This window comes from Malurus melanocephalus, unplaced genomic scaffold, assembly GCF_030028575.1.
Source record: "Malurus melanocephalus ecotype Western Australia unplaced genomic scaffold, MMel_1.1 scaffold_109, whole genome shotgun sequence".
Taxonomy (NCBI): domain Eukaryota; kingdom Metazoa; phylum Chordata; class Aves; order Passeriformes; family Maluridae; genus Malurus; species Malurus melanocephalus.
Genome location: NW_026623341.1, coordinates 1,191,790 through 1,218,762, shown reverse-complemented (window position 1 = coordinate 1,218,762; position 26,973 = coordinate 1,191,790). Strand labels below are relative to the sequence as shown.

Genomic DNA, 26,973 nt, shown 5'->3' with positions numbered 1-26,973 from the left:
AGGACAAGCACAGAGGTGCTGCTAGTGCAGATCTGTCTTTACCACTGATGGGTGCCCAGCCTCCTGCCCRTGGTGAGCAGCCTGGGAGAGAAGCCAGGCAGAGCAGGGTAAAGGTTCCTCACACAATGCCCCTTGGTAGCAGTAGTGATGGTGCTGGTGGTGTCCGGGAAATAAAGTTTGGGAAGGAGGTGGGAGTAGTCAGGGCAGCATTCCCAGCAAGGCAGAGTCCCGAARTTCTCTGTCCCTCAGTGACCAGAGCTTCTGTCAGTCCCAGGAGCAGAGGGAATACCTGGCTCTGACTGAGCCAAGTTCCCATGACAGATGGCATCAGGCAGCCACGGTGTGGCCACTCCCCACCTCTCACTCCAGAGGATTCCCCACAGCCCAGTGAGAACCAAGTCACCGCTAGCACTGAGGCACGGGATAGGTTGTGTGAGAGTCCACAAKGTTTAACACATCCTCTGAAGAGTTAAACTCAAAGCTCAAACCAAAAGCTGAGCTCTGGTTGTTATGCAGACAGTGGTGTTTTGTTASAGCCCATTTGGCCATTGCTGAAGGYGCAGGTCTGACTGCCCTAATGTGCAAGGCTGACTTCTCTTCTTGAGTGTAAACACTTGAGCAGGAACACTGCTTTTCCACTCTATAATGAATGTTATTCTTATTTAAGAGGATTATTCKGGCAATTGTCCATTGTTTCATGATGCTGAAATTGTAAACTCACATGTGAGTGTTAATTGTTGTATTTCATTAGATTTTGTTTAGCTGGGATCTGCATATATTTCACATTGACATTATTTGTATTCCTTTAGCACTAACAATAATAAACCAGGAAATTTTATAATGAACCCTCATTTCTTTGCTGCTGAGACATCAGCCTAAGGCAAAAACAACATAATTTTTTTCATTATTACTTTAATCTAACACTAAATGGAAGCAAATACGCAGGAAAACAAGATTTTTTTTTYCTTCACTTTAAAGACTTGAGATATACAGAAGTATTAAAAGTAAAGAACRTTGTGAACATACTTGAGGGTCACATAAAGAAAGCTCTTACATTTCTGATAAAAATTGAACTTTCTATTACAACAAAAAACAAAATGAAAGATCTACAAGTACTTTATCACCACTTCATATAGCAAAATTCTTAAGTGTCCCTTTACCTTTAAATCACTTTCCCCAGTTGCTCTGCCCTTTCCATCTGTTGTCGCTCTAACCCATGCTATCAAATGCAGCAGGCTTAGATTATCCCATGGTGATRGAGCTGCTGCTGGGATATTTTGCCTTATTGTCAGTGCCAATCTTCACTTGATAGTGAAGTGAAAACAAAGCTGAAGTCTTTGAACCCTGTGGATCACTGTTCTCTTTCCAGCATTTGTGACWTTGTTCCCTCCATCAGTATGGGAGACTCATATGTCTTCATTTGTTTTTTCATAGACAATAGGTGATTTTTTTCCAGGGGTTTCTTTTCATTTTCATGCTCAAAGTATGCTGCTATTATATGTCAGCASTAGTCACAGTGCAATCATCTTGTGTTGTTCTGAAAAATAATAATAAAGATTAATTAGTGAGCAGCTGCTTATTGAGGCCACCCATATTTCATAAAACTTCAAACACTGTCTTTTAAAGTTAAGGGTAACTTAGTGGAACCTAAGTCTTCTTTCAACTCCTATTGAAGTCTACCTTAATGAAGGCTGGGTGCATGATTTCTTCAGGACAAGGTGCATGATTCAGAGCCACCACAGAGGTCTGAACATTACAGAGGCAATACTAGTAGACCTAGATATCTGCAAAGGAAAAAAAAAAAAAAAAAAAAAAAAAAAAAAAAAAAAAAAAAAAAAAAAAAAGGGAAAGAAAAAAGTAATTTTCTCCACTAACAATATCTCAGGTTCTGGATATCTAGACTATTTGCCTAAGGAGATGTCCCTGTCACAGGATTTGATAAGAATATATTTAGCTGCTATTTCAGCCAAGTGTCATCTGTTGCAGGGCCTTTTCAACATTTTATCATCAAATGACAGCATTTCCAAAGGATTGAAATAAAAATATTCATTGAGTGGATGTAGTATACTGTAGTATAMTACTGTGTTTGGTTATGTCAAACTTCATGATCCCCCATAAACTTACAGCTATTTTATGTCTCATTACTACTGGCAAGATCTCCAAAGAAGGTAATAAAAAACATTGATAATTTAATCTTCTGCCATTTTTCATAAAGTTTCTGTGACATTTCATCTTATAAATATGCCAAAGTCAGCTAGCTGTGTGCGATTTCATAAAGGAATCCATCCTCTCACCARCATTTCCAAATTGTTTTCAGGTAAGAAGAACACAGATTATAATATTGAAAGTTTGCTGAAAATTTTCACTGTCTAGACAGGAACATTTTAGAGAATGTTCTGGACAGTTGGAAATAGATGGTTGAGGAATAAAACACAGGTCCATCACTAATGAAGAAATCTCTAATGTAAGATGTGGATATATAAGGTTATACCATCATTCAGATGAAAGATTTGCTGATTCTGACAAAATTGGTCCTGACTATTTCAGGACTCAGGTCCATCAAATGAGCCTTGGACATAGGCAATTTTTTCACTTGAATCCTTYGGGGAATATGATACAGTTATCTTTTTAAATGTCCCCTCCATAAATGYCCTGTTTTTATGATGTAAAACTTGGTGCACTTTTGCTTTGGTCACTTTGCAGATAATTTTTTTGACAGAGTTTCTATTAAAAGAACTTATTGCAGTAGATCACCAGCTGTAGATTTCCACTCAAGGAAGAAACTGCCTCTTATCTCACTGTAAATGATGTACCATGAAATAAGTTGTAACTGATTTTCTGAAGTGCCTTCTGTTACCATTACTTAATCATAAAAACTTTGCAGAAAAACAACTTCCTCAATTGCTGTTAATATGTAGAAAAGTGTCTCACTTGAACAAGAGGAAAAGAGACAATCACACAGAGTGCATCTCAAAATCCACTAGCTGTCATAAGGCACTTCAGTGTTTGTCATCACTTGCATATATTTCACATATAAATTGCCATATTGTTTTTATTGTTTGTGTATTTTGCCTATGATTTCCTAATGAACATTTACAAAGTGATAGAAGTAACTATGTATGAAATATCCATTAAAYATGTCCTTTAAAAGAATGACAGAATGACAGAGCCAGATTCTGTCTCTTGCTTTCCATATTATTCTATTCTATTTCCACTTGTTTTCAGTGTTCTGTGTCATCAGCTCTGCCTTATAGTGCANTTTTTTTTTTTTTTTTTTTTTTTTTGGTGGAATAAAGTGTATTTTATTTACTGCAGTGACAAACACTTCAGAAAAGCAGAATTTGTTAGCACAGATTCTACTGCTTGCATACTTAGGTGTTATCAGGGGATTTGTCAATAATTTAAAGAGACTACTTATGTAAAAATATATACACTTCTTCAGGAACAAAAGCAGGTTTCATTCTGCTGATGGGAATGAAAGTTATCTGTTTGTAGTCAGTTCATTTTGCTGGCACAATGCAGCCTAATACAACTGTCACACAAGCTGACCAAACATCTTGGTCAAAAAAAAAAAAAAGAAAAAAACAGTACAATCTATTAGGAGTTTTAAGTGTATCTTCAGTAGCCTTTGACAGGGTCTGTCTGCAAGCTGAACAGCTAATTCCAGTCCTAACTGCTGCTTCTCTGGCACAGCGAATATACTTGTGTGACAGAAAGCTGGGCTTCACTGTTAATGATAAAATTGATGTACTTAGAGGATTTCTTTAAAAGTGGAGAGAAAAGAAATTGTGATGATATTTAAGAAACAGATCACTCTTAAAATTTATTTATCCTTTGCTATGTCAGGCTGTTTTTCAGGATTGAAGTTTCATGCAGCAAAACTCCAAGTTCCCTGCTTCTTCTCTGAATGAGCAGAGCACTTTTAACAGGTGCACCATCAATACCAGCATCMTCTTCAATTACTGACAGTAACATTTAGAGCATTTATCTCTAGCACATGGCAAATCTGCCTCCAAGCTAACTGATAGGTTTAAAATTATTCATAGTACAACTTGTTATGGGGTGGTACTGACGCTGAATCAGAAATTAGATTGCAGATAACTGGAAATTCACAATGCCACAGTGATGTCCACAGTGCCACATTTTACGTGGTTAATTGGTGTGCATAAGCTTGAGACTGGGCAGTTCTTGGTGCTGTGAGTGTGTGGTGAGCAGAGCTCCACCTCCCTGAAGCATGAATGTGTGGTGTTGCTCATTCGGCTTCCCAGCTCCCTCATATACAACGTGGAAATAAAAGCTAATTGAGTCTAGCCAGACTTAATTTGTGAATGTTAATTTTCTTRTTTTCCTTTCRATCTCTACAGTTAAATTCTAGAATTCTGGTAACATCTTTTGAATGTGAGTCAGATTTTAMATTGTCAAAATTTCAGTTTGTTTCATTTAAACAAGTGCTGAACAACTGAAAATGTATTCTCAGTAAATGTGAAATAATGTCACACTGATAATATGATGCACTATCTAGCCCACCTCTGTGTGTAGTAGAGGTGAGGAAATAAAATTAATCTGTTAGAATTTATTGTTCCAAACTTCAGTGGTCAATTTGCATCTATATTCAATGTCAGATCCGTAGAGGCTGGGGTGCCACTGCAGGTGTCCTGTGTGATGACAGAACTTTCTCACACAAGGTGATGCTACTAAAATTTCTTTGCAAAACACAGAATCCTGAATCCTGAATGAAAAGCATTGCAATTTATTCCTGTTATTTTATGTGATAGTGCACTCACATAAATATAGTACCATTTARATTACCTGAAATATAACCACTGCAAACTTCATCACATTTGAGATKTATTTATTTTTGTATGAAAAATTCTGAACAGCATCATGCCAAAATACTTTATGCATGAGAAAGTAAGAACTCTTTAAAACCTGAGTTTAGCAATGATAGTCATTAGATTATAATAACRTAAAATATAATCTAATGCAGGAAGCATTAATTAAGAACAGGAAACCAAGACCACAGAAACTTATGCTGAGTGTGTGTTAGGAGCTATTATCATTATTCTTATTTGGGACTAATTAAGCTAYCAAGGGTGTTCTGGTTCTTTAGAAAGCCATGGTTTCCACATGCCTGCCCCAAGACAGTACTTACTCAATGGGTTGTATGAAATTTTAAAACTCTTACCTTTTCTGCTTTCTAGAAGACTGAATTCTTATTAAGCTTTGGGAGGCACAAAATTGAATGCATGAAGCAAAAGGCATCATTTTAGATAGTGTTCAGAGACTTGGTAAACTGTAARTCTATTGTTTAATTTTTCACCTAATTTAGGATATTATTGTAATCCACAGTGATAAAAGTTGATTGTGCAATGCTCTCATTTGTAAGATGATTTAACATGTTTTACTGTTCACTGAAATGCACTGAAAGGAATCACCATTCACATGATTAGATCTTATTTGAGGGCACAGTAATGAGCAGCTGAATAACAGTAACATTTCAAGCTAATTCATAAGTGAACATGAATATAGTGTCAGCATTTCCACTATTTCCMAAATTGTAGCTCATTTAGAAAAAGATTTCCCTGCTGTCATTTTCAAATTAACAAGTTCTTCTTGTTCTCTCTGTGTATGTCCTCTGATATTCTTTTTCAGATGAGTTAGTTAAACTTCAATTCCTTCATTTGATGGTAGAATTTTTTTTTGAGAAGAACAAAAAGGCAATGAATTAGGCCATGAATTATATTACTTTTACAGATAGAGMGATAACGAGTAGGTGTGTCTGGATGAACATGAGGGTTTTTACCAGGAATTTCTCCCATGACACCAAAAGGCAAAYTCTGTGGAGAAATAATTGAGGCTCCAGGACTTCTTGATCTCTCCCCGTAAATTTATGCTGGTACAAACCAGTTTCTTAACACTGATATTGTCTTTGGTTTCTTTTGACATTAGAAATGATAGTTTGTTTTCTTTTGCTATGCCTATGCCTTTTTAGTCATCAAGACTTTTTTTTTAAATTTGCAATTGGCAACACTAGAATCTGTTGCTTTTTCTCATTCTCAGCAAATGTGCTGAAAGCTATAATTGGTTTTTTTTTAGTTTTCAAATTCTGAAGATAAATATGAAGTTCTTCAGGAAAAAAATAATCAGTCCTGGAAATAATGTCTTGAAGTGTAATGCAAAACTGCATGAAGAATGTCCAAAGAACAATTTCATGGAATTCATATTTTCCGACAAGTTTGAGCTGTTTTGAGTTTTTAAAGACACTGTGTTCTGAGAGGAAAGAAACCCTCACCCTAACTGAAATAATTCGGGATTCTTCTTGTATTCATGATGTAGTGCAATTTAGCAGTGGGACTTTTTTTGATAGGAAATTGTAGATACTAAAAAGTTACATGGCATGAGTCACATGATATCCAAGTAACATCACCAAAGGGACAAGGGGTKGATTTTGTGCAAATTGTCCWCTTTCATTCAGTGTTGTGATKATGTTATTTTKATTTTTGTATGCAGAATTTTGGTCTTGTTTTGTTTCGTTAGTTTTGTTTATGTGAGTACAGGTACTGTGATGAATGTGGATTTTTGCTGATAATTCTCAAGTATGTGAATCACAAAGCTGATGGGATGTAGTGAGTTTGTATGGCCAGGTTTTGATAACAAGGGGCTGCAGGGGTGGCTTCTTTGAGAAGCTGCCAGAAACTTCCTCCATGTCCATCACAGTCAATGTCAGCAGGCTCCAAGAGAGACGTGCCCCTGGCCAAGGCTGGGTCAATCAGAAATTGTGATAATGCCTATGCTTGGGTATTTCTAGCCACAGAAGTACATGGGATGGTTATAAGAGTCTCTTCATGTGTGTACCTGCCCTATATGAAAGTGCAGGTTGGAGTGTTCAGCATTAAGAACAGACTCACCTGCTTGATATTTCTGATCTCAGATCCATCATATCTGMAGTTTTGACACCTCAGATCCCTGCTTCATATTATTCCATTCAGAAATCCCGTTTCTGATTTTTCTTAGCAGAGCTTTAATCTATGACCTGCAGTAGCTGGTTCCCACACTTGCTAGGAAAACAGCAAGAAAGACTTCTGTAAGAGAACAGAAAAAATTATTAACTTCCGTTGTAGATCCATCAGGACTTTGGTTTTTTGTCTCCTTGATACATAAACATAAGCAAAGAAGGATCAACATGCTTTGGCTCCAGATACCTCCTTATATAAATACAAGAATCTAATCAGACCAGGCAATGCATTTGTACAGCAGTAGTTTCAGTTTTAGTCACCACATTCTTTGTTCTGTGCCAGAGTTGTATGCCATAGTAGCAGATAAATTCATTTATTGCCAAAGAATAAGGAGGCCACACAATTCTTAATATACATGAAAAGTCCCCAYAGATTAAAAAGCAATTATATCAGTTTGTAAGACTTAGGTGACTGGGGAAGGTACCAGTCTATGTTCATGTTATTGTTTTTCTCTTTTGTTCCTCTTCTACAGTTTTAAACGAGTCTGACAAAGCCAACATGGTCTCTCAGCAAGATCACTGCTGTGTGCTCTTAGCAATGCCAGCATGATTTACAAATTCATTTTCTATTTGAATATAATTTTGAGGATGTTTTACTTATTTCACACAATTTGTTCTTTAAAATCATCATGAAACAACTTTCAAAGCATTTGCTGTTCAGAAACAAAGCAACATGCACTATATAATGAGGTTTAAAAAGAATGATTTTTATTTACATGCTGTGCATACATGARAAAAGTTTTTCTTCTTTTGTTCCAAGATATGAAAAGAGATTTAWGTTTACTTTTATGGTATTTTTTATTGTTGATAACATTTGCCCACACTTTGTGGTAGCAGTCCATCATGCAGACTCTTTATTTTGGATTTATGCTGCTGYGTCTGACATAAATAATCACTGTAGAAAAACAAGCTAAATGGCAAATTTCAGATTTTATAGGCATGCATTAAAATAAATGTGAATTTAAATCAGTTAAAACAAGACTGCTCACTGACTCTACTAGACATTAGATAATAAAGGTAAAGAGCATTTTGCAAAATGACACATGTTAGTTATTGTGTGCCTTACACCCAAGTTATAAAACAGAAGTGCCATATTCATGACATGAGATTTTTTCTTTACTCGTTTTTTTAATTTGTGGGAGGTTATTTGAGGAAAGTGCGTAGGAGTATTCTTTTTCAAATAAGTGGTTTTATTCATCTTTTTTTTCCTAAAAATATAGAAGTAATAACTGACAGTCCAAAACTAATTAAAATGATTTAGCAGATAAATTAGATTAAAGCTGTGTTGGATCATTTACCTGCAGTTYACCCATTGTGGAACTTTTTAGAAGGTTTGTTACGAAATGAATGTAGTAAAAACCCAGAAAAGCAATTACATTTTCCAATATGAAATCCATCAGCACTGAGCCTGTTAGGGAGAAAATATCTGAGGTGTGACTTATGGTAAAATATGGTTCAAAGAGGAAAGCTCAAATAGCAGAATGTACTTTTGTTRATAATTAGATACCACAAGCTAAAAGGGCAGGTGTTCCTTATGCTGGGACATGTTCTTCTGAGCATATTTTGATTTTATCACCCTTTCAGTGTGTCTTGAGATTGTGTTCCTTTCAAAAGAATAATCAGCACTGCTACTGCTCTAAGCTGCATCTGAGCTATGCTGAATGATAGCTCATTTAAACCTCAGGTTTTTTTCCTCTAATACCAATTTTTCATCTATGATTAGAAAAAGAAGTAATTTCCTACATGACTATTTATAGCCTATCTGATATTAGTAAGGCAGACACGAAATGTGAATTTAAAACTAGCAATAAATATTATTTCAGTATTGTTTTATTCACTGCTTTCATGTTTTCTCATGTATCAGAGAACCATGATATTGTGTGGTATTAGTGGCAGAGTTGTGATGTTGTAAAGTTGTTTTATAATTGCTCACTAGATTAGGAAAAAWTTATAGAAAATTGATATTACAGTAGAGCAGGTMGTTCTCAAAATGAATCCTTACCCCTGCCAACGACTTTACACAAAATTTCTTATCCTAAAGTACCATRTCCTATTAGAAAGGAATTGTTTGTAACTGTTTTCTCATATAAGAGCAGAGCTTGGCAGAGGCTTCTCTCTGCACAGTTCAGGTTCATAATTTCTGGAGATAAAGAATTAGAAGTGTTACCTCAAGTTATGCTTGTGGACCAAAAAGTAAATATAGTAAATTCTTGGTGCAACCTCTTGCTATTCTTGGGTTGTACCAGTGATGCAGTTAAAATAGTGTGATTTATTTTGTTTTTGCACTGGTTCTCAGAAATATTGTCTGCCTCCTCTATTCCTCCTTTTTAATCTCTCACATTGCACTTAGCCAAGCCTGTCATTCGAAAATGACTTTTCAGATTTTGCTGGAAGAAAAGAACAGTTGATACACAAACAGGACTGTCAAGGGAGTGCTGCCTCATTTAATTGTAATCTAGAAATTCTTGTTCTGAATTCTGTTACCTCARATATTTCAGACATTTTTAAAAATTCTTGCAGTTGCCAGTCAATTAAGATCTTGCAGTTTATTTGAAAGTTCACTATTCAGTCTTGGGATTCAAGGCAGACATATACTTTCYAGCTATTATACCCAGTACCCAAGGTTGAGTCAGGAGCTTTGCCTTCATTTCAGAGTTATTAAATATTTGGTTTCTAAAAAATGGCAGCAATCTGCATTGCAATGCTTTCTAGAGAGCCTGAAAGTGTTTTTCCGAGAACATTGTTGTGGTTTAAGGAGCCCAGGAGGCAGCTCAATCCAACACAGCTGCTCCCTCTCTCCCAGTGGGATGGAGAAGAGAACTGGAAGGTACAAGTGAGAAATGCTGTTTTCATCTCAAGACCAAAAGAGAGCATCACACATCTGTGCCTCTATCCCAGCTAAAACCASTGCAGTGATATCATTGAAATTTACTGTGAAACATCTAAGGTTTAAAGCTGAAAACAAAATTTTGTAAGTACTGAATTTCATTGAGTAGCTCTTGCCATTCTAATTAATGCAGCAAAAGACTGGTCCATTGAACCRATAATTCTATTCTAGATTATTGATTAATTTTAGCTTTACAAAAACAAATTTAAACTTTTTGTATTTTGATAGTATGCTCCAATACCTTAGGTAATAGAATTAARTTAGTGCAAAATGGTAGATGAACTGTTATTTAATATGTATCAGCTGTAGATCAGTGATAAATGGAACAAAGCAGAATACAACAATCTGTAAAATATTGGTTAATTCCCTGTCGGTATATCAGACTGTAGGTTTATTTTACTATATGCCAGTTATACTATATTGCATAGTTAAACTTAGACATATTTGAGTTTCTAACCTTTTCTGCTAATTAATGGCTGTTGCAGTGCAGACATTAGTGCTTTTGAGTAAAAAAAATGCTGACCAGCTCTCTTGTATAATAGTGTGTTTGTCAGCAGCTCTAAGGTCAGAAATAGAAATATGCCAGCTGAGAAACTGCAAGTGTTTTTAGCTTTCCATTAGTGAGGGCAGCAGACTTTCTAGTTCCAATGCTTTCGGATTTCTGCTATCACATAATCCGGTGAACATCTTGCCTCATGTGTTTCTGCCTGCCTTAGGAGGCAGCTGACTGAAAGACTGTCAAAGCTAAATCTAAAACTGATATCAAACCTGAGGTGAAGTACTAATCTCTCAGTCTTGGAATGGGTGAGAATATATATTATGGAATCACATTGGATGGAAGGAGAGGAGGATGATCAGAAGTCCTTACTTTTAAAAAGAAAGCATTAATTTGTTCATTTGTATCCTTATTCCAATACATCAAATTAAAGAGTTAGTAGTTTCAGAAAATATAATTAARAGTTAGTAGTCATGCATGAGGCATGCTCACCTCTCCAGTCTGAGAAACTGTATCTCAGTTCACTTTATGAAATCTTACTGATTTYCCAGCTTCAAGGAATACACAGGTGGATTTATTTTGACTTTCAAKAAATAAATATCTAACATTATAATGGAGTTTTTCTTCCAAGTTGTCATGATTTTATTAGAAAGAGATTGCCTAACTGTCACAACAAAATCAGAAACTTCATTTTGAAATGACCTTTCAGAGTTTTCTGGGAGAAGACAACATCTGATATAYGAACATAATCTCTAATTTGGATGTAACATATGACATGAAATTATTATTTGTGGCTTGACAAGAAAGATGCAGGAATTGGTAGGCACGCAAATGTCAAGCACAAGATAAAGTTACTTGTCATGAGACTCTGGGTTCTGGTGTGCCACGGTGTTTTATTGTACAAAGTATTGATCCAAATCAGAAGAGAAGCTCTGAATGCTGCAGATACACTGCATATCACAAAGATATGTTTTGTGTTCTGCTGGAGAAAAAGCAGAACACAAAGTCTCAGAACAAGTAAACTCTGTARTTTTTAACAGCTTCAAGCAGACCATTGCTCCACTCACTTGTAACCAGAAATTAATTCTCTGAGTCCTTGAAGTGATGTGGATTCTTGGTACAATATCCTGATATTTTCTGTTTTGAACTRCAGTTCCATAGGGTCATATGAAGTGAAGAGTAAATTTATAAAATATGATTTATACTTTTAACATATCCATTTGACTGTCATCTAAGCAGTTCACTGAAGTGAAACAATTTTCTCTTTTCTTTTTTTTTTTTTTTTTTTTTTTTTTTTTTCCTACTCACACTTGAGAGATGTTTCCATACACCTTTTACACCCAAGAGTAGAAAATATTTGTCTCTGGGCTAGGTTTCTTCCCCCATATTTTCATTACTTTTATTTCTCTGGATCACATCTACAAAATGGTTCTGGACTCAAAATTTCTGGGTCTGATTACAGTGTCATTTTTTTTAATGCTATTTGATACCATATTATARGATTGAATTTTAAAATGTCCATAAAACACAAATGCATTCGATTGAAAAAATCTCACCAGAGATCCTTGAAAAGTTGCCTATCAGAAAGTTTTGCTAATGAAATAATTTATGACTATGAACTGCTAAAATATTTATTTTTAAATATGGGACATAAGTTAGTATATTTATTATAAATTGTGTTGGTCAGTTCCATCCTGTTTTTAACRCTGGAAGGTACTGGATGGATTTATGCCTGTGTTTCCTGTCTAAACTTATTGGCCTGAAAATTTCCTTTATAAGACAAAAATGAAACAAAAGGCAGACTGTTCTATTTTCTTCTGGAAGGAGCATATATGAAAATGTGCAGTGTGACAAAGTACTAAATAAAGGAGAGTAACATAACTACAAGTAAAAAATCTTGATGCTTCCACAATGTGTTCCATTGATAGTTTTTAAGCTTTACTGGAGAAATAATTCTTCAGCTATGGAAAAAAAAGAAAAATAGGAGTTTGATTTCTTCTTTTAATTTAAATTTGGAGCAATTAAAAAAAAAAAAAAAAAAAAAAAAAAAAAAAAAAAAAAAAAAAAAAGGATGGTTACTGGGACCTAACACTTTGAGATTATTACCATCAGAATATGAAGGTTTCTGGATGCTAAGGAAGGAGTTTGGAACTCTGACCTAGTGGACAGCACAGACTCCAAATTCTTCCTGTTCTGTGTTGGGTTATGGGGGAAACAGTTGGACAGCCCAGTGTAGGTCACTTTTCAGGACAGGGGTAAAGGATGAAAGCCTAAGTCTGTCCAAGGACATTTACAAAGTCATGTTTTAAATGTAATTGTTATTTCTCCTTTTCTTTTGGTAGTTCAGTTATCCTTCTAGGTGAGGGTATGATTCCTTCCAATGGTGTAAATCAGTACTTAAGCATCTCCTACCTAAACCATGTTTCTKTCCTAGGAGTTCATCTGTAATTTTTTTCCAGCAGCAGTGTGCCTGTTATGATGGAACTTTTTCTCAGACCATCCACAGACATTTGTACTAATGTGAGGAAGAGTATTTARCAATGCAGCAGAAAGTATACATATTTCAAATGCATACTTTGTTTACTTTGGCCRCACTTCCAAAATTTATATAATTTCCCAAATTTTATAAAAGAATGATTACTTATCACCCTTCCTTTTCATTAGCAAGTTGCAGGGAAGACTRTCCTGATTTTATATTAAATTAAAATCTTAAATGGAGCAGTTCAGTATCAGTTCAGTATCAGCTTTGCAGTGCTGGGGTTTTTTTATATAATTGCTACCTAACTGTTAAACAGGTCTTGTAGTGGAAAACAGCTAGAATTATCACTTTTTCCACCTAAAAATAAAGTGAAATTCATCCCACTACATGAGAAAATCATTGACATCCATGAAAGTTGTTTGAAGACCTATGAGCGAATGCAACGTACTATCTGAAAATAGATATTTCATTGAAAATGAGATACTACAAGATGAATTCCTTTGCTCAAAAATTGCTAAAATGACAGCAAAAACTCAAGCAATTTTTTAATAATACCTGTCTTTTTTTCATAATGGAGCTATGTATACTTGAGGTCTGTTGCTSTTTCATAACTTGCTTAAGAAATTCTCTTTTACATTGTGTTGAGGAGCAAGGATTATCTTAGTCCMTGACAAACACTGCTGCATTTTTGTTGTTGCCTGAAGAGATGATTATTTACCTCCCAGGATCCTTTGTAGAAATATCCATGTACACAAGRAAATGTTTCTTAACTATTGGCAAATGCTGGAAAATAACTTGTCATTTTCTTTSCATCATTTGTGTCATTTCACTTAGCACATTTTCCAAACTATATTCTGATGTTGTAGCTTGGACACCTGGATTTGAATTGTTATCAAGCAGAAGTTTTGCTTATCTTGAAACTAATGTGYTTTAAATCTGCAGTAAGCCACAGAGAAAAGGAAATATTTTGTATGGACATACTTTTCTATAGGATAAAATWATCTCTGTCCTTTCACTGACCACCTTGCTATTAATTTCATTTCAGTGATCTGCCTGAGTAGTTCTAGTTACACCAATGCAATGATGGTAATACTAGTGCTAAAATCTGTTTCTGTACAGTTAAACAAAAGGAAGATTATGGTATGTGATGAAATCAACAGGCATGTGATATTTTGTAGCAAGTGGGAAAAAAGTACCAGAAGTGATTTTGAAATGGTATTTTGTCTGGAGTAACCACTTTTCAGGTTCCCTGAAGCGCWGTTTTCCTGCTCTTTCAGACAGAACCCCAAAACATGAAAGAAATCCTTGTCTAAAATTATCCTTCATGGAATATAAAGCACTAAGTAACTCTGTATAGCCAAAAGTCAGATCCACAATACAAAGAAAAAAAAAGACTGCAAAAGAGATCTGTTCAGGAAGGGTTTCTTTCTTCTTTCCTTTTATTACCTTTAGGATTCAATTTAGGCAAGTGATTTTGGTCAAGCAGAATGGAAAGGGAGAAAAAAAGGGGTTGGGAATGCTGTGCTAAGGCTTCCTATGTCTCAAATTGGAGATGCTACTTGGGAAAGCAGTCTTCTCCACGTTTCTTCCTTCTCAGAAAGGATTTAATGTGACCCAAGAGGCAGCTGCTATGGCAAGGCAGTTAGTGTCTTGTCTACTGCTCAGTCACTACTGCTTTAATAAAATCATAGAATCACAGAGTTGTTTGGTTGTAAGAGTCCTTTAAAAGCCTCCCTAAAAAGAGCAGGGACATCTTTAGGTAGATCAGGGCACTCAAAGCCCTGTCCAATAATCCATGCCAGAGCTGGCACAGGCGAGGCAATGTGCAGGTGTATCAAACAGTTGCTCTCTTTTTTTCTACACCTACAGTAAAGGTTTGCTAACACTTTAATGTCAATTAAGTGGAAGAAGAGCAAGCAGATGGAATGAAAGCTTTAAAACTGAACATCTATCTCATTTGGCACTTTAATTATGTTTTGGAAGTAGGAGAGTGAGGGTACTACAGTTAAAGACTATAGCCAAGATAAAACCTAAGATGTCAGAGAGCATTGTTTTTTAAAACTTGGCTGAACAAGGCTGCTAAAAAATTAAGAATTATGCAAGACTTTATGCCTTTTCAATTGGCTACCTCATTAGTTTAATCCAGATAAATTTGCTTACTTGATTGTAATATTCTTTTGCAATTTCATGTGACTGAACTAGTTTGTGTGCCTACAAYGCTGAGCCCAATTAAAATTCTTTGAAATTACTGCTTTTGGGATTAAGCAAACATGAATATTTGAAACTGAACATGCTTCCCCCAAATGTTGTTGTCTTGTAATTGCCAAGATAACAACCAAAGTTATTGCAATTCAGATTTGTTATTATTGTTTTGTTGTTGTTAAATATTAGCACAGGGAATATATTAAAAATCAATTGGAAAATACTTTTCTAAGACCATCATTAGATACGGTCTAGTGTAAATGTCTAAAGTGATCATGATATGTAAATGGTGTTTTTAGCTTTGTAATTCCTAACTAATRTAACAGTGGTAAATGTTAGGGAATAATGGAAAGGAATCGGTAGGATGTCTCATAGAGAGTTCTCCAATTTATATTTTTGCAATTTAGGCTAAAAATAAATAAATTACATTAGCAAAACTGGAGGCAAAAAACTACTGTTTTCTGCATCCTCAAAGGAGAGGGCAAACAGAGTCAAAATATCTGGTTTTTTAATTCATTTGCAGATACTAACTTAATTTATTAATAATTTTAACCTTTAAATATTCTTCTTTGCCTGTTATTTTTTGGAGTTTTTTTCCACCAAACCCTTGAGTTAGCTACATGATTTCCAAAAGAAGCCATAAGAAGGTGTTAATATAATTAAGAGATGGAGAAGAAATTGCTTTCCTATTGCTAATTTTTTGCACCCTGAATTTGTGAAAACAAGTTAAGATTAGAACTCAAATTAGATTTACACAATTCTGTAAATTATGTACCTATATAGCAAAATAATAATAGGAAAGKCCCATCAAAATCTCATCAAAATCTCCAGGAAAGTAATAAAAGTAYGCTGCATACACAATGTAGCAATACATAAACTGTGTTATTTATATGAACACATTAAATTTAGTGTTCTAAAAAAACTACAGCTTGCATTTCACTTTTAATATTGATCATCTAATATCTGGTGCCAACCACATGACACATTAATCTGCAATGTTATCCAGATGGAAAATTCCTCTTCAACTGACTAAATACGACACACACTGAAAAAATCTGAATATTTTTCCAAATTAAACTTTTATAGCCAATTACTCGTCGAGTATTTCTAAGATCCTTTGGGATGRGAATGTTAGTTTATGTGTTCAAGCWCCATTGCAGAGAATAAAATTAAACTTAGATGGCAGAGATAAAATTAAARTGACTGAAAACACATTGATACCCCATAAAACAAACCAAAAAATGGCCTTGGAATTTTGATAAACATAAGAATTACAAACATACAAATGAAATATGTTCACATTTAGCTGAGATTCACTGCGAACCAACAGAAAATCAAGTTATTTGACCCATTCATTTATGAAACCAAACAGTTCTCATTACAGTGAGTAATGTATGATCTCTAGTACATCAACTTGTTGTGAAAAGTATGAGTTTTCAAACATATTATGACAGCTACCTCTTTTACCACTGAAAAGCAATACTTTATTTCATTTGCTTCTTTTACCAGTTCATTAGATGTGAATCAAAACTGTGAAAGCTCATGTTCAAGTAGATCTTCTGTGATGTTTTACAGAACAAATATATTAATGAGGAAACTTCAAAAGATTTTTACAAGTCTTGCCTCATTAAATTTTGCCATAATATGTCACAGCGACCTTCAAAGCACCCAGCACTTCAACATCAAATATAGTAGTGCAATATGACAACTCCAGTTTAAATTATGGTTTCATATTAAAAGTCTGTCTTAGATTTTTTCCTGTAATTGGGAAAGATGGAAATATATAAATTAAGATATAAAGGACCTTCATTTCCCTCCTAGATGGGGTGCTTTTTAAAAATAGATAAAACTCTGATGTTTTTGCAGGAAGATCATATTTCCTGTCAAATATGTTGAGCTTGAAAAAATATTAGATAATAGCTTCCCAATTTCCTCTATGTCAAATTCAGGAAAAGAGAAGCACTTATGCATCATTTTAAATGCAGGTGGTAAAATATATCTGATTAGGTACAAGTATCAATTAGGAACATTCTTTCCGCTTAAAAATCCAGTGCACTTAGGAGAAAAGTAATACATTTTGGAGATGAAGCTAATCAAACAGAAAAGACAAATCACTGTGTTGTTTGTAAAACTGTCAAAAGATAGGCAGTAAGACACTAATTCTGTTTGTGGATTTGAGCTAACAATAACAAGATTGTTTGGGATTTTTTCAACACCAAACATCTTCACTATTTTTTGTCTTTCTGTTGACGTGTCATTTCTATTTTCTCAAAATCTTGAGCTGAATATGAATGAAAAATTTTCCTTTTTCCTTTTTCATGTCAGTCTGTTGTACTTGCTGACACATTTAGATTTTACATGTCTGTGCAACATCCAGAAAAAATAACAGAACTTAATAATTACACACCACATCTTGTCTGCAGAGTTTAGAATGTTTTTTGCCCATGAGCTGAATAACCTTCTTCTTGTTCTGAAACATTTTCGTACTTTCACACATAGAGGAGCTGGCTGAATTCTCATTTGCTGTAAACAAATGCAGTAATGATTTTGCTGATGTTCAACATACTGGGGGGGGGGGGGGGGGGGGGGGGGAAGGAAGTGATCCTTCCTTCCTAAAATGTGAGACTGAAAGAAGAATATTGAGGGCTACAAAATAAAAATTTGAAAATATTTTTTCTTCTTTTTGTGGTTTTCTTTTCTTACAAAGCATATTAACATCAAATTGTTTTAGTATCATCTTGATTTGTCAGACATGCAGCTAACTCTTCAACTTCTTAGTATTTACGGAATGATAAAACTATCAAAGATGTTTTTCTTTAAATAAATCTAATAACAGACATTGGGTTAATCTGCTTATTGCAATGCAGCTGTCAAATGAGGACTGTAACTCTAAACATTAGGTRATGGCAATTGCTATATTCTTCAGATATCTATGGAATCATTAATTTCCTTTGTGTTAAATAGTCTGCATCTCTTTTAGTTTTTGTCATGCCATCTCAGTGGTGATACACAGAGCAGAACAAGTCACACAAAAATCACAAGCCAGATCAGGCCAGGAGGACATCTAGTTCAATATCCTGTCTCAGAGAAACAATAGTCRCTCTTAGAAAAGAATATATAAAACAGGACAACTGAGATTTCCCCCAAGTGCATTACTTCAGCTGCCACCAATCAACGAGACTAGGATTTCCTGACCTGTGGTTCCATTATACTTGCTATTGTGGTGGATTAGTTTCCCTGTATTGTTCTTAATTTTTCATTATTTTTTAATATACTTTTGACCCACATAATATCTTTTGGCAATAAATTACCCCAAACATTCCGCAAAAAGTTAATAAGAATTTTCTTTTGTTCTTAAAGCCTGTGACCGGATAGCAACAGTAACTGAGTAASTGAGTGACCCTAGTTTCTGCATTCCAAGACATGGAGCTGCCATTTCTTACTCCTGTTCTCCTGTGCATGTTGAACAGGCCTGTCACGCCATCCCTTTGATCATCCTGCTTCTGTTCTGTGTTTCATTGTGCCTTTGCAGATGCATGTTGGCCGGGCATCTTCTGCTTCATTTTTTTATTATTATTTTTAGGTCTTTTTTTTTCTGTTACTACTCCACTTGTAGGGCAGTTTCCTTTATGAAAATGAATCGATGTCCCRCTTTTAAGGATTAATTATTGGACCCATTGCCTCTCAGTGTTTCGTCTTGGGTCTTAACAATTAAATGCAATGTCTTTCTGCCATTCAAAGGCTCTAGCAATCTACAAAGTAAGAGATTAAATCAGTGATGTGATTTCAGACCTCCMAGTTGACAGCAGAGAGGATTATCAAGACACTAGACTGGTCTGATAAAGGAAGACTTGTGCATTTTATTTTGTAAGGATTTTTTACTTTGTGAGGTAGGAGTTCAGTTACAGCAGGAAGAAGGCTTTTGTGCATTGAGACGAATGAAAGCAGCAAGAGTGAGATTTATTTTGTTTCATATTTTATTGTCTTGAAACAGCTGAACTCAGCTAATCAATTATTTCGTAGAAAATGGTTACTGTATTTCTGTACTGCTGTAGGTGTGTGTGATGCTTTATGAAWCACCCAAGTCAGATTTCACATCCCAGACATAACCCCTAGGAATTTCCTGAATCATATTTATTTCACTTTGATTTTSTTCACGCCACGAACATGAGATAAAAGAATGCATTACTCTCAGGTGGTTAAATTTGGTTGCCTGGGATATTCTGTGATCATGAGATGGAGAGAGCAGATCATGTATTCATAATGTCCCTTGATATTGCTGCTTAACTGACTTTCTGCCTGCTGGGAACACCYCCATTCTCGATAATATGGAAAAGGTTTGCTGCACTGCTCAACTCAGATTTTATCACCTGTGCTATTATTATATTCTCTGAGTGATGRAAAAGAAGAACAAGCACAGGATCTGTCCATACATTTCAGAGGATATTTACCACTGTAATTGAAAGGTAAAAACAGCAAATTCAGAGTTTAAGCCCATGACTAAATATTCTGACATCTTGTTCAGTTCACATCTCTAACATTTCAACTCACAACTACTGTACTAATTTGGTTTTGCCTAAAGAAAAGCCTGCTTCAAACCACCTACATCTGATGCACAAGCAACAAGAATGAGAATKGTTCATCTGCCTTCAGATATTGCTGGTGTACATGTTTAAAGCTAAAAAATTGACCCTCAAGTCCTTTTATAGCAGAGAGAAATAGGTGGGTTTGGGTCATGAYTGGATAAGGATGATCACATCCTAGGATTACCAATTAGTTTTCATTATTAAAGAGGACTAAGGACATTCAATGAAGTGATTRTGTACCCTGTAGGTTGTAGACAAGCTTATTCAGAGGTTTGGTCTGATCTTTCACACCAGAAGATGAATGCATTTCTTSTTTTTATAGGGTTTTGTGATGTTAAAAGTCTTTCTTAGCTCTCAATTGAATTTATTTAGTGATGGCTGGTAGTGAAGGAGGTTGATGAGCCTTACCATCTTCAAGACTGAAAAATCTATTTGAAATAGAATTCACAGAATTTAATAAAATTCAGTGCTAAGCCAAACTTGTTATAAAAAGAATACAMAGGGAAAAATAGAGGTAGGAGAAGAAACAGATTGATTCCATTTTAGTAGCAGTGGAAAACTATATTCTTCCCCTTATTCCTCTTTWTTTTCTGACTAAGACAAAGTTAAGTAGAGACATAATACAAATTTGTCAGTGTTTCTCAACATTTTCTTGTTGTACTATGTGTTACTGTGAGAACTGTAGTACAAAATATCCCAGATAGCCTATTTATTTCCATRGAAAATTTGAGTCTTCAGCTGAAATGTTAAAGTGTCATTCTTAGCAGTGTGTTTGTCAGGTAATTCAGACTCAACTGTAGTCCCTGTTACATTTTTTTTTTCTCTTGAATTATTTGTAATCTCCTTTTCCACTCTTAAAATATTTGAAAGTTTTAATTTCTTCCTGTATCCTAGTTAATTGTTTTGAGAACCCCTTAGGGTGCATGCATTCCACTCACTTTGGAAACACTGCCCCAGTGGAGAACAATCCTTTCTTGTTATGGACAAAGCCAGCAGTATCAGAGAGGGGACCCAGGGCAGAATAAAGTAACTATTTCTTCTTGTTAGCCTGTCCCGTGAAATTAATTAAATACAAAATATTTTATTGGTGGCARCCATCTTAAAATATGAAGATCTGTAAATATTGCTAGAAAGCAGGAATAGAATACACACAAACTGTCATAGAGAATTAGCTTATTGTCATTCAGCATATACCCTTCTTTGGCTCTGATTCATGGATCTTACCAGTGTGCAGTTATGCTCAGTGCTGCATGGGACTTTAATTTTTGCTAATTAGTAGTTTAATAGAAGGAGTGAAATGGAAATATTTAGTCCAGACTAGCAGCTTTGCCCATTGTATTTGATCTGTGTACTTTATCACAGACACAGATTTTAGGTTCTTATTACAACAGACTCAATCCTGGTTCTCCCACTTAGCCCTTCATCCAGGCAGAGGACAAATCCCTGTGCCCTCAGTGACCTTTACTGATGTTATAGACTTGCAGCMGATTGCAGCTTTGTGCAGCTTTGGGGCAGAAAATGACTGTCAAGGATCAGCAGGGCAGCAGCCTGCACACCACAGGGAAGAGGATGTGCTGTGCATCTTGGCCTTTCTGGATGGCTTTTTTGGCCAGGTATGCATTTGCTTCTGATGCAGTTTCTGTATTTGTTGTGTCTCTTCCATGATTTCAGAGAGGACTTCGCAGCACTGGTGATGGAGGCCTCAACTGCTTTGGGCACAGCAGTGAAGGTGTAGGCACWGCATTGGAAAATGTTTTTCTCAGTAGTTTTGCCTATATTAATGCAAATACTTCTGGATGCAAGGTGCTAAGCTCCCTGGAAAGTTTTGAGTCTTTATGGGAACTCTCGACTTTGAAGGGAGCTATCCTTCCTGAAGGACTGATAACATTGTCCTTCCTTTAAAGATTGTCCAGATATCACATGCTCCCCTTCACCTCCTCATTCTTCTTTCTCTTCCCTTCACCTAGCGGAAAGAAACTTCACAGATTAATTTTAACTTAAATTGTGGACAGTTAATCTCTGAGTCAACTAGTTTGTTTTTTTAAGCTGCCTAATAAAAGACCTTTTAATAGCTTTAATTGCTCAGTGTACCACCGTACGGTGAGTACTGAACTACACTGAGGCACTGCACTTTAATAAGAGTTAAGGTTGACTGCACAGAGCCTCTCTGTGAAGAAATATCAGAATCACTGATCCTGAGGTTGGAAGGGACCATTGTCTTGAGACCATCAAGTTCAACTGCCTGCTCAAGCAGAGAAGGATCACTTATAGCGGGTTTCTCACAGCCAAGCCCAGTCAAGTTTTGAAAATCTCCAAAGATCGAGAYTTGATAAATCTCTCTGTGTAACCTATATCAATGTTTGACCATCCTTACAGTGAGAAAGTGTTTTCATGTACTCAGGTGTAATTTCTTGGGTTTTGATTTGTGTCCATTGCCTTCCAAAAGCACTGCTGATAGAGTTTGGCTCCCTCTTCTCCATTCCCRTGTATTTATAGAYATTGATAAGATCCACCCATTGATAAGATCTTTCTCTTCTGCAGCATTAGGAGTTCTGACTCTCTCAGCCTCTCCTCACATGAAAGAGGACTCGCCCCTTAATCATGTCTGTGGCCCTGCACTGCACTGCTAGATCTCCTGGTACTGTTTCTCTTCAAAGCAGGAATTTAATTAGACAAGCAGCACCCTTATAATCATGTAGGTCTGCTTCTGATTTGCAATGCTACTGACCTTTTTCCATAGCTTTTTCCCCTTTCTCCACAATCCTGAATTTTCCAGACCTGTGATTTAGAGTCATAACAACTAATGGCTTTCCATTCTGCCTTTCTTTTTCTGTCAGGGTGTGGGGTTTTTTTAATGACTGTCCTTCAACATGTGCTTGTTTAACTAGGCCTTTTGTTCTTTCTTCTTAATAAAAACAGTAGAGGATACACAGTGGTCAGATTCCCAAACAAACAAAAAACTTAAAATTAATACAAATTWAAAAAAAAAGAAATCGTGTACTAGTCATGCCTATATATAATCATTAGTTACAAACCCATTGTATAGTTTTGGTTCATTAAACTAAAAATTTCTTTGCAAAAATATTACCTGAACTCAAAATATTTTTCTTGTTCCTTGTTCCTTATTCATGTTGCTGGTTGGTGATGAATCTGGGCAATCTTCAAGGTGTATTGCTTAAATAGGATACTTAAGGCACCAGGAACATATCTGCCTAACCKCAATTAGTTTTAGTCTATTTTTTTCTTGCATTAATGATATTATTATAATTTCTACAGGGTAAAAAAAAAGCCAAAACCATAATGACTAAAGTAATTAATGCAATAAACTTTGCAAATGTTAAGCCTTCACACTTAAAAATTCTCTCTTAGCAATTATTCATTTCCAGATTAGTGTAGTGAAAAAATGCATATACTGCCATCCTTTTTATAAGTTCAAACCCASCAAATCTGAGTATCCTGAAAATGAWGAAAAACTGGKTTTCTTGGCTAGAAATAAAAATGAAAAGTACTTCACAGTGATAGGAAAAGGTTCTGCACTGAGAAATCTGTAAATATGAAAATTTATGACAATCTTTTGAACTTGCATCTTCTAGCAGTAGTCCCTCCTAATGGTCTTTTCACTCCTGATAATAGGCAGATGCTACAACTTTTTCATTTTTTGCATGTTTGATTTGAATGTTTGAAATKAAATAAACTTATGTGCATGCTCAGYAGACAGTATAGTTGATGATGMTATTCACAGGTATGCCAAAAAWTGRWTTTTTTAATGTGCTTCACTGATTATATTGCTTTGTGTTACTTTATTTTGTCATAAATGAATAAAGTTAGCCCTTTGTTTTTMATTTCAGACACAGCACTGTTTTTTCCATCCTTCACTGGAAATTCTTATTTGGAACTACCTTCTCTGACATCTGTATCTGAGACCAGGACTGCATCTGGGCMGGAAACAAGCAATCTGACGACTCTGTACTTGACAGTGAAAACAACTGCTCTAAATGGCACAATTCTTTACAGTGAGTACCAAAGATRCTTGAAGCTAAGTATCAGCTTTAGCTCCTTCAGGTCCTTATTAACTTTAGTTAGCTGGCATTTCCTCTTCAACAGCAAAATGAGTCATTAAAATGCAGTAGAAGCCTTTTGGTATTCTAATGCATGCTGCATTATAAAATTCAAACCATTGTTCCTTGTGTTCCTCTGGAAAGTTCTTTAATTTATGACTCATTGAGCAAAACATAACTTACAACAGAAAATGCTGCTTCCTGGCAAGAAAGAACATAGTAAGCAGATGACTTTAGTTGTAAGTGTTGCAGCTCTGAAATACAAATATTGAAGAAGTTTTGAACAACTTTTTATAGAGAAACAGCTTGTCCATAGTCGGGTTTAGTCTTGCTTTTTATAATTGTGATCTTGGTTCCAAATTCATGATTTATAGAACTCTCTTATGCTCTGCAATTTTGCCATATTTTGAATTACTTACTGTGATTTCACACTTCAGAGAATTCTTTTGTGATCCCCAGAGAGCATGCTTGCAGACTTGGATGTATGCCTGTTAATACTACATTAAAAAGTTGCTTCTTGCCTGCATATTTCATTCCTCAATATATGGCATAAACTTCTGAGACAGAAGTACACTTTCCACTAGTCAGCAAGAAAAAATAGACTTCCCTGCCAGTTGAGTATTCATTATATATTTTATCTTCCAATTTCTTGCAAATGGAAAACATGGAAAGTGAGGTGATTTCTTCCCAAACCCAAGAAGAGATAGAAAAATATGTTTATTTGATACATTTATTCTACAAAGACAAAATCATTAGGAGCATTTTCAGTTCACTGCAGCTCCTTAGAGCTTTTCTACACAAAGGAATCTTGTTGATATAATAATTTTGAATAATTTTTGTTGCATTTATATTAATCTGGTAGTAATATATGTGAATTCACTTGAACTATGTACATGTTATAAGCCAGGGTTAAAAGTAATATAAGCTTCATGGCATTATTTAGTTWTGCCTTTTATTATTATCTGCACTACACTTTATTTAGATGTGAAACACTCTGGCCCCAAATTGAAAATTTATGTTTACTGCTTTTTAAAATAGCATCTCAAATCCTTGAATGTTATATCTGGGCTGTTGCTACAGCTGCCTAAGCTAGTGCTGCAAAATTTGCTAAGAATCATGGATAAGTGGTGATGTGGCAGCTCTTTACATTTAAGTGTTTTATATTTGTTCGTCATTTCAATTTCAAGAGGAGTTATTTGCCCTTGAAGTAGAATTCAAGGACGGTCACTCAAAGTACTTTGAATATATTTGGCATTTAGTGATTTTGTTTGCTTCATCACTGCAAAGTAATTTAGCTTCAGCCAAAGTTAAAGAAAATCACACGTAAGCCCTGAGTAAACATAACTAAAAAAAAAAAAAAAAAAAAAAAAAAAAAAAAAAAAACAAAAAAAAAAAAAAAAAAAAAAAAAAAATGGAAGATTCTCTGCTGTACTCAGAAGGAAGTGGTGTTTTCTGAAGCTAAAGGAATTGAGGTTTTTCAGCCTGGAGAAGAGAAGGCTCTGGAGAGATCACGTTCCAGTCGTTAAAGGAGGCTTCTAAGAAATATAAGACCAAACATTTTAGCAAGGCCTATTGCAATAGGACACGGGGTAATGTCTTGAAACTAAAAGAATGTAGATGTAGACTAGATATAAAGAAGAAATTCTTTAGAATGAAGGGAGTAAGGCACTGAAATATCTTGCTCAGAGAGGTGGTAGATTCCTCATCCTTGGAATCACCCAAGGTCAGGTTTGAGAAGGCTCTGAGCAARCTGATCTAATCAAAGATGTCCCTGCTCATTGCAAGGGGTTAACTAGATGATCAACCCAAACTTATCTATGATTCTATGACTCCATGTGTTTTCTTTTCTAGAAAATGTAGACATCCTTCATCTAATCTAATTTGATGTTGAAACCTAATAACCTGTTCAGCTATTAGTTCATACTGTCTATGGAAAATTGTTAATATGGTATTTTTCAGGTGTTTGCAGAGATTTTGCTACAGCACTATTTGAAAACTTCACATTTTTTAGAACATTTATCTTTCCAGTTTCTGGAGAGATAGAATGACATTGGGGGSAACCATGCAGTTTTTGGCTTTCCAATTACCCATATCAGAGACCCCCATGGACTGTGTCACAGCTCACTYCTTGTCCTTTCCTGCACCCAAAAACAAGGAAGAAGGATGGGTCAGGATGAGTGCCATGAATTCAGCTCTCACCCTAACATTGAGYTGGGGTAGCTCCAGGAACTCAGGATAATTTTTTGATGTTTTCGGGCAGTTGTTTTACTCACTKTTTCTTCATAGGTTCCCAGTATCACATCATATTTGCAATTCTCATTGTTATTGYTACCCTAACATGGGATTTTAACTGATTTGCAATATTCCACTCTTTCAGTGATCAGTAGGTTTTCTATTAAGGTTAGGTTCCTGTTAAGTTAAAAAAAATAAATAAATAAAAGTTAGAACTCTGTCTGGCTGTGGAACACAGACACAGAAAGCAATGAATGACTGAATACCTTGTAGAATGCTGATATTGAGTTTAAAATTAGATACATCTTTGCTTTACATTTCTACTTTGCCCCTCTTTCTATACAACCAATTTCTTTTCCTTGTTTTTACTCTTTCTTATTTTATCATGTATCTCCGTGATAATTAGATTCCTTTCCAAATATTACAAATATTTGTTATGATCATCCATGTCAATATTCTTATTTAGTTTTACATGAATGTGAAATAAAATATTATAYAAACTTTTAACAAAAATCTCTCCAGTGTTTTATGAATGAACACCATGTACCTATACAGATAATTCAGAATTTTAAAATTATTTCTGTATGCAGTCAMCAAGTTCTTCTGTCAGACAAATATCTCTTGTGAGTTCACATGCTCCCTCTGTATTCCCTCAGCCCCATTTTTTTGTCCCTTCTCCGTCTTTCTTTTTCCCTTCTAACGACTGCAAAAGAGAAGCTGCTGTTGTCATCTGTTCCCTTTTTAATATTAATACCAGTCCTGCTCCCACTCCTGCTTTTTTGAAGCTGTGTTACCATCAAACATCTGAGGAATGAACTCTCAGCAGAAAGTCAGCTTGAGGCTACTGCACTCACCAGGTRCAAGAACCCTACACTTCTAAGGGTTAATGTTCCCAGCATTCTCATATTCTGTTAATATAGGCATGTTAGCAATGGTTTCATAATTAAAGTTACAATAAGCTTCACGTATTCACAAAGAAAAAAAATCTCTATTTGTCTTTTTTTTTTTTTTTTTTTTT

At 35.3% G+C, this 26,973-nt stretch overlaps 1 protein-coding gene across 1 annotated transcript in view; it reads left to right on the top strand.

The window, feature by feature from the left end:
* Positions 1-26,973, top strand: part of EYS (eyes shut homolog) — a 685,229-nt gene that overhangs the window by 521,783 nt on the left and 136,473 nt on the right. The window contains exon 37 of the mRNA XM_057369428.1: positions 23,514-23,678. Coding sequence (XP_057225411.1) covers positions 23,514-23,678 — 165 coding nt within the window. The remainder of the gene's footprint in view (positions 1-23,513; positions 23,679-26,973) is intronic.